At 39.9% G+C, this 9,361-nt stretch overlaps 1 protein-coding gene across 1 annotated transcript in view; it reads left to right on the forward strand.

The window, feature by feature from the left end:
- LOC126873302 (uncharacterized) overlaps positions 1 to 2,916 on the forward strand; it is a 162,431-nt gene extending 159,515 nt beyond the window's left edge. The window contains exon 7 of the mRNA XM_050634028.1: positions 7 to 2,916. Coding sequence (XP_050489985.1) covers positions 7 to 782 — 776 coding nt within the window. The 3' untranslated portion in view covers positions 783 to 2,916. The remainder of the gene's footprint in view (positions 1 to 6) is intronic.
- The last annotated feature ends 6,445 nt before the right edge of the window (positions 2,917 to 9,361 follow it).

The following is a 9,361-nucleotide window of genomic DNA, read 5'->3' on the forward strand; positions in this document are numbered from 1 at the left end:
TTTCAGCATCCCAGAGAGCTCCCGAGGAAGGAACATCTCTGTTATGCAAAACAGCCCCGGATATCTGTGCTTCGAACCCGCAAGCTATCAGCTATGTCGATAAGGCAGATCTATCTCACGTCTTACCAGCGTATCCGGATGCAAAAAGTAGCGATCCCCGATATACCTTCGGGGATAAGTCAGAAGCTAGCGTTATCGATTCACGATTAAGCGGTTTTGCCGATAAAGAAGGTTTAATCGATTCTAGAATTCTGTCTGATTCGCGACAGAATATGATAGCTTTCACAGAGAATAAAGAACATTCTGTTGGCCAAGAGCCACGATATTCCGAATTTTCTCCTAAAACCACTGAACAAAACGTGGTGGACTCGAGATTGAGTGGCTTTACCGAAAAGGAAGGTCTCCTCGATTCCAGACTCAGTGGGTATGGAGAGAAAAACGAATCGTTGTTGGACACTCCGTTCGGGTACGATACGCGATACAATAGTTTAGCAGGGCAGACAGTGCCCATCACTCTAAAAAATCAGAACACGTCTGTCTCGGCTATTCAGTCCCAATATATTTATCAGAATTTTGGCACGATACATTCTGGGATTTTAAGGGTATCCGAGCCAGGAACTAGTTCTAGTTCGAATTCGAGTCAGAGAAGTATGACGCTGCAGAACCCGAAGAGAAAGTCGCAGATCGCCCAAAATACATTTAGCACGATGGAGTGTGAGAAGAGGAAACGAGGACCTGGCATGGCTGGTAAAACAGGTTTCTACACAGGTAGCGCCGTATGACCACCACCACCTCCTCCGACGCCCAGGTAACTGCAAGAGGAGGAAACGCCACTTTAAGCCTCTATATTACAAACTGAAGAGGAATCAGTGGCGTGCAACCTATTTCGTCGGAGGAATTACTTTGACAACTCTCGTGAAAGAAACCTGTATTATCGAGGGATATGCACAGATCTTGGTCGTATCTATAGTTGATAAAGTGGATATTGACAAAAATATGGTTATCATGTGAGTGAATAGTATCCACAGCTGATCGTATAGTTCCCTGTGATTCGTCGTCGAATGATAAACTGGAAGCTGAAGATTCTTTTGTGAATAAGGTGCAAACTACTTAAGAGATTAGATGCAGACTAATGAGAAAAGAACTTGTATATATAATATCAATAATAAGGTTGACATTGAGCTCCTTTTCTGCGAAAGAATAACTCGAAACGAATTTTTCTAACGTTTCGTAACTACTCAAGCGACGTGTCACATAGTCATTATAACAGCCGACATGTTAATCGATAAAATAAAGAGAAAACAAGATTTGTGGTAGCGTGCATAAACTAAGCGTAGCGTTAAGTGGCATAAGCAACGTATCTTTAAAAGGATTAATGTATAGGCTCGATTTTACTGGGTAATTTATGCCTTCTACTTGGGCCGTGATCTCTTTGCCACTATAAAATCTAGTCGATCGTACTTTGCGTGTCGATGCAGGAGGAATGACAGAGGTACAGGGTTGCCAGTCGTTTGATCCGCTTAATAATTTTACTCTGGAGTGAGAGATAGTTTCAACGCATTTATTATCGCAAATTCCATCGGTGCATAAACCTTTCCTCCAGTTATCGTTTTATAAGTGAAGCAACCGATAGTGTCGACCATGATTCGCATGGAAAGTAGATCAAGAGACATGGGAACTCGCAACTCGCCGTTAAATTTATCCTCAACTAATCACGTAATCGCGTTCTCAAGCTGCATAACCAATGGAATGGAGCTATAAGTCGAAGAAGAATATTAATGTAGTCGATATGCTGTAACATATAACTCGGTGATCGTGATATGGTCACGAATACTCAATCGGGCGTAAACTCGCTTGGCTATTTTCGGGAAAAGAGGGAATGCCGTGAGTTACGAGCGATAATTCGAGAAAACGATCGTTTGACGAATCGTGGAAAAGATTTTACCATAGGAACGGATCATCGACATGAAGCACAATAAATATTATTATACGGGGAAAAAGGAATAAATGGATTAGAGTACAAAACATTTTCTTACTACTACATCATACGATGTACCATCGTTCGCTTAGCTGTCTATTATTTAAATAATCGTTTCCCTTGATCGTTATTCATCTATGGCAAAGTCTTTCATTGCGTTCGCCAATCTTGGACATATCAAGAACACGAAGAAATGTTTTTAATCCAATCCGACACGAAATCGTGATTTAAACTTCCTTCCTATTTCCTCGCGGGGTGCTCTACGCAAGGGTTGAGAATATTTTGAACATCTCAAAGATCCCGTTAAAAATTTCACCCTCGAGCAGGATCGTACGTTGTTGTGTATGTAACGTCGTGACTTGCGTATATTCACGTATACAGATCGTAGGTAAGTGTAATAAAACGTTTTTTTTTTTCTAAACGCGTTCTTTCCTTACCCAACCCATTCGAATAAAATTGTACGTAATCTTGACGTTGTGATTTATTCAAGATTATTCGTAATAAAAACCGTTTCTGCATTGTTGAATTATTCAGTCACTTCACTTTGGAAATCTTTTGACTAGCAACAGCTATGAATTTTATCTGTATGTGTATTTATAATGTGTATGTATACGTAATATTGTATTTCCTGCTACTCGTACATTTCTCTAAGCTGTTAGATTTCCGTATCTCTTTTATATCATTTTATTATCGTTTGCAATATTTTCCTACTTGTTATACGTGTTGAATATTATATATCAAATTATCTCTGTACTAAAATCATCACAAACGTTTTAACCAAGCGGATTACCATTTTACTATCGATCATGAAAATGTTTATGAACTAAATCCTAGCGTTTTCAATACCTTTTTAAACGATAAGAATTATGTGACATAAAACACAAATTTGTACGAAAAAATGTATCAACTGAAACTATTAAATTTTCCCAATTACACTCTTTAGTATCTCATACTGATACTATTCGCATTCGTGTTTCGCATGTCACTATAAATCTCTATAAAAAATTGCACGTCCAACTCATCAAATCTCATAATCTACCGTCTGCTTTCCAAATTACCCTTCCAAACAAACAAATAAATAAAAAATTACAATCCACGAATTCCGACGAAACTGACGTAGTAAAAAACGATGACTGTCCAACGATAAAGTAGACATTCCAAAAGTTGTCTGGAATCTCTGGTTCACAATTATCGAGGCACCCTTTCAGATGGCACTGTCCGCAAGAAACTTCCGTGCGAAGCATCGTCGGTGAGCTTCTCGATAGATGGCGGAGGCCGTGCTTATGTCGCGAGACTTTCTCTCCTAATGTTTAATTAACGCCGCATAATTGCCCGGCCAATTAGCCAACACCGTTTAATATTAATCTGCAATTTGAATTCATTTCGATGCGTTTAAAATTTATTGAATACATAATTAATGCCGCGTGGCGCGAATGCAGATACGATGCACGAGCCGCCCCCGGCACTTTGCACGCTCTCCCGATGATTTATTCCGACAGTCCTCCGAAAGTTCGCCCCGAAAAAACCCCATGAAAATAGTTAATCGTTCCCGAGAGCGTAGCTCGCGGAAGGCGACCGACATCCAAACAATCCTGACCAGGCATTCGTCTGTTCTGATACTCAAAACTCGAATATACGTATATAGGAAGGCTCAAGTGATAGCAGAAAATGAAATAAGTCGTTAATCTGTAGTGATGGAGGATGGAAAATTTCTAAATTGAGCGTAGCTATTTAAAAAAAAAAGAAAAAGTCATAATTTTATGAATGAGAATTATATTTGACGGAAATAATGAATAAATATCATTCTTTTTTCTCTCCGCTACTTTAGTACGGAATATTTTGTATATTAATCCATATACGAATATTAAGTGGTCTGGGATTTGAAAACATTGAATAACTAATGGATTCAGCATGTTTCTTCTGTTTTGTATTGGATAAATATGATTTACGTCGCCCGAGGTCGACCACGTTTCTTTCGAGAAAAGTAGATGGCAATTGAGTAATTTACGACCGCTGTTGGATGAAATTGAGGCCTGCGTGACCGATGATCAAATCGTTTTTTTAATGTTCATTTCTCGTTCTAGTTGACATGTTCTCGCGACTGACAGCAGTATGCATTTATGTAATTGCAAGTTCGCGGCTAATCGAGTTCGTTGTTCTTATCTCTATTTCACCTCAAATAATTAGCAAGCTGCGATAAACAATCCAATGTTATTTTTTGAAAGAAAACTTCTCAACGTCCCTTTCATCCTTCCGAACCCAAAGATAATCAGTAAAACAACTTAAAACTTCGTTTTCCATTTTTACCAAGCTGTCGCAATTTTATTTTACTTTCAACAACAAATCAATTAAACTTATTGCATTGTTAAACGTTCAAAGATATTCACGCCTCTCGCCTCCTCCTACACGTTTCCAAAACAATCTACCGTTCTCCACCCCTTCTGTTCTTTTGAATTCAAAGAAAACGATCAGCCAAACAGCATCGAGTCTTCCAATTTCCCCGTGCTTTTCCTTTCTAACAAAACCGCGCAAATCGATATTCTCCCCTCCCCCATATACGAATACCATGGAACGCGAGGAGGGTGGCGGTGCGCGTGGGTAGATTGTCTCTGTCATTTACCTGCACCTTCCCAAATCGTCCCTTACCCCTTCGCCTGCCACGTCCGAATATTCCAGGCAACCCCGTTCCTGCAACAAACCTGCTACCCTCGACACGCTCGACCCACCCTCGCGACCCCGATGCTGCGTGTAGCCGTCTCGCTCTAATCCAATTAAAAACGGCGGGCGATCGCACGAAACAGCGGCTCATCGACCGCGGGAATTTTAATTGATGTTACAGGTACGAGAGGGTGGCGCTGGCTGCTGTTGCGGAGGATCGGAGGATGTAGAAAGGGCTGGCCTCGTAGGGCAAGGGGGTGATTTGCCCGTGTAAAACGGATCGAGAATGGAGTGTGGTTGAGGCTGGATGACGGTCTGTCAGCGAGCCACGTTGCAAGCCAACTTTCGCCAACACGAATCCTCTCCTCTTCAACGTGTCGCGTGGAATCGTGTTAACCATCAGCCAAGAGCAGCGTGTTTACGCGCGGGAGCAGACACTGGAACGCGAAACGGCACTGTGAGTTTACTGATTAACGTCGTGCTCACGGTGGAAATTCATGGTTGACGTGCATATAGAAGATCTGAGACGGCTCAGAGAATTTTGGTAATGATAGAATTCTCTACTTAGATTATAGAAAATTTGTGGATTTTAGGTGTATAGCTTCTGAAACGCAATCTGTGAGCTTACTGATTAATGTTGTACACATGGTGAAAATTCACGGTTGAAGTGGATATATGTGCGAGATTTGGGGGATGATAGAATCGTTTAGATGGAACGTAATTGCGATTATAGGAAATTTGAAGTTCGCAGATTTATATTTTTTAGAGGGCAAACTATGAGTTTACTAATTAATGTTGTACACACGATGGGAGTGAAATTCACAGATAGGATGGATGTACAGAATCTGAGATGATTAAGAAGATTTTTGAGATAATATTTCTTTTGAATAAATAACGATTGCGGTTATAGAAGATTTAAAGCTCTTCATTGCATTCCCTAGAGTGAAGATCGTGTTTTACAGGATGTAATGTTGTATTAGAAACATTTTTCGGAAAAAGGGACGCATAAATTTTAGCGAAGTGCTGATTGATTCGAAATTGATTAACGGAGTAATTAGCGAATCATTTAGCAACAGTAAATTTAATTACTCTTACAGTGTAGGCAACAAGCTTAATTATTATTAATAACAGGGTAATTTCAGTTTCAATAAAGAAGGAAACTATTAGCTGGAAGCAATCCTGTCTCGATCTGCTCTATTAATTTCTAATTTATAATGATCTGGTTTTCAATATAGATATTACTGTGCGCTTTTAAAAACGATTTTTCTCCCTTCTAATATGTCCACGCACGAGAACGTGAAAAACATAAACCAGGAGCAATATCAATGTTCAAACAAAATATATTTCCATCGTCTGCAATTATCATTTTATTATTTCATCCTTTTAATTATACACAACACAATAGGTAGAATCTTCCATTTTTATCCCATTATGCACAATATTTACCAATTTTTATCCCATTGCACAATATTATATAAAACATAAATAGTTCCTTGTATCACATATGTACACACATGTTGAGATATAGCACTCATTATGAAAGAAGTATAAAAGAATGAGAAGCATTAAGCAAACTAATATCCTTCATAAATAATATCTCAAATTCACAAAAATACGCAAAACTATTTAAAATCTTAATTTCATAGTTAGTTTTTCTATACAACAAAACGACCTAGATTATTTATTAAATTTTGGATTTTTTCATTGTATATCTCAGTAAGTACGCGCATCATTTTAATTTATTTTTCTTTTGAAAGAATGGAAGAGACGGCCGTCTTAATCAAGGAACGTTAACGCGACGGCCAAATTATTTTCTACTAATTTTTCCTCGCGTTATCTCGCAGCCGTGTGGCAACTCTTATCGTCTCTGTTCCTCGTTCTTGCTATCGTAGCGGTAAGAAATTCTGCAGGAAGGAAGCGAGCGGCAAGGATGCCTTAATCCTCGCGGTCATCTATCATCGCGGACCGTACTGGTTAGCCGATTCTATCTTCCAGCTTTTTTTCGCGCGCCCTCCAGTCACCCAAGCCTTTTGTTGGCTTGTTTAATAACTCGTGATGAATGTACCTCAGGCTGCCTCGCTTCCAGTTGGTCCTGCGCGAGCCACAAGGATCCCCAGGGTCCCAAGATATCCTCGTTTCTTCTTCTCTTGCTTCCGACCCGTCAGAAATTAAAACGATAAATCCTTGGCGGAGTCTCGCGCTCACCACGAAAAATCTACGAACACGGTTTTCGATGGAACTACCAATTTTTTACTTTTGCTCTCTGTTTCGCCAGTTGATATTGGTTCTAACGTTAGAAAAAGATAGCTGCCACGGTATGTAAGAATATTATACTTGAAAGGAATATCGAGAGAGAGTCTCTGGTGTTACTGGTGTTAAAAATGTTTTCGATTAATAAAAATTGTTATTTATATAAAGATTACGAAAGAAAATAGTGCTATTAAATAGCCTTTAACGAACATCGACGAACAGAAGACAGAATGTTCGAAAAGGTAGACTTATTACATCCTGTTCAACTCTTAATTGTACCATCAAGTTGTGTACGATTAATACACAAAAGTTTGTTAGCTAATTTAAAATTACGTACTTTGTTTTTTTTTCATATTCCGTATTTTACATAGTAGATTTAAAAATATAATCGTAATCCTAATGCAAGCCATTCTGACCATCCGCGACTCAAAATTTCTGCCAAGACTCGTCAAATTATAACGCTACTTAAATTCGCGACCAAACGTGCCACCTAGTCCTCAGAAAGCTTATTTTCCAAACTACCCTCGCCCACCATTTAAATCCAGCTGTACAGTAATCTCTTCATTTCGCAAGCTTCATTTGTCACCTAAAGCGCACCCCCTAAAAAGCAGCTCGCATCTTTTCACCCGAAATTCTGGCTGCCACTGCAGTTCCACCCTTTTTCCCGTTTGCTGATGAGGGTAGAGAGGAAAGAGGGGGTGAAACTCTTATCTAACGGTGGGACGAGCGACGCTGGTAGGGATGTATTAGCGGCTGGTATTAAATTATGGTCAGCCCAAGGCAGCAGTGATACCACGACGTTGGCCTGTAACAAACACACATCCCCTTCGTGAAATTAACCCCCGAGATCGTCGGTGCTTTCGAGGGATAATTTCATTTGGCAGCGGCTCCTGGCTAACGCGGACCATGGTCCATTTTGGCCGCAGGCTGTCTGCCTTCCGATTTTCCCTCTTTCTTTCCTCTTTCACCCCTTCTTCTATCTTACGGCTAATTTTTTTTGCCAAGATACGCAATTCTCTCGGCTCTTCTTGCGCATGGTTCGTGGCTGGCCGGTGGAACCGTTCAGAAAACGAGTTTATATTGGGTCTCGTGAATGGGAGATACACTGTTTTTTTCTTTTTTTTTTTTCTTTTTCGATAAAACCGGAGGAATCGCGGATTCGTTTAATTGGAGAGAGAATGGTTTGCGAGTGCTGTACGTAGAGGTTCGTGAGCTTCGTAGACAGATATTTTCTTCTAATAGTGACTTTTTAATTACGATTTAATGCGATCTTGTGGGCATGGAAAATCTTTTGTAAGAATGCTGTTCTTAAAATTGTTGCTTTTTCTTTTTGATTAACTTGCGTTGCAGCATATCCTATTCCTTAGTCGTTTAAGGAATTCGGATCTAATTAATTGTGGGGTATTTTTGTCTAAATACAAGATTAAAACTTTGTCTACTTGCTAGCCCTAAACGTTCTACTTTGCATTAATAATAATGAATAAAATAATGATTTGAAACAGATTCTCCCGACTTTGAATTACTTTATGCAGTAAATAGAAGTAGAATCGCCAGTTTCACGGGAAATCAATTTACCGGTTGCTACATGTTCGTAAAATGGCCTCGATCGTAACTCCATCGCAATTATATCAATGGCGATCGTAAATATACACGGAAGAAGCTTATCTTTATCATACGAAACTGCACGTATTAAAAGGTTAAAGCACGCGGCTTTTATTTCTGTCCGGAGATCGTCTGTGCCGGCCTTTCAGGGGTAATTTCATTTGGGCCAATCTCCACCGAACGAACTGCTCGACTTGCCTCTAGCCGCGGGCTCTTTCTATCTATGAAACATTTTTATCGTCTTCTCTCGTTTTGTTTTCACTATCGTGGTATTCTGCCCGCCACCGCCGCCCCTTATCGTCGAATCGTTTACCAAGCCACCCTCTTGCGACGATTCACGATCATTAAGGAATCGCGTTTCGCCATGCCGTCCTCCGCTTCGAACTAGTCTTCCGTGAATCGATGTAAAATAAATTTTATGTTGTGAAATTACGTTTTCCTCGAGAAGCATCCCTTAAGAAATTACAATGGAATAAAATCAATTTTAAGGAAGTAACGTATTTGAAGGTCATATTTCAAGGAAAAGGCGATGAATTGTTCGTATCGTGATACAACATTCTTCGCGAGAAACTTGCTTTGATACCAAATCTTTAGGAAATTACATACGGATCAGAAAAAAGGATCAGATCGCATTAAAAGGATTAATTTGCCAAGCACGTACCATACCAGGCAACATTGAAAGTTAGCGTGTACGCATAAATCACAATCAATAATCACCGCATTAATTATCACGAACGAGAAGTCCAAGCTCGAGGAGGATCGGGTTAATCGATACTCTCGCCGCTCTCGCCGCGCAAATGTGTGCATGTACGTACGCGAGCACGCAACAAAGTAAGTAGACGTATATACCCGACGAACGAAAAAGGAAAACGG

The sequence above is a fragment of the Bombus huntii genome, chromosome 14, assembly GCF_024542735.1.
Source record: "Bombus huntii isolate Logan2020A chromosome 14, iyBomHunt1.1, whole genome shotgun sequence".
Taxonomy (NCBI): Eukaryota; Metazoa; Arthropoda; class Insecta; order Hymenoptera; family Apidae; genus Bombus; species Bombus huntii.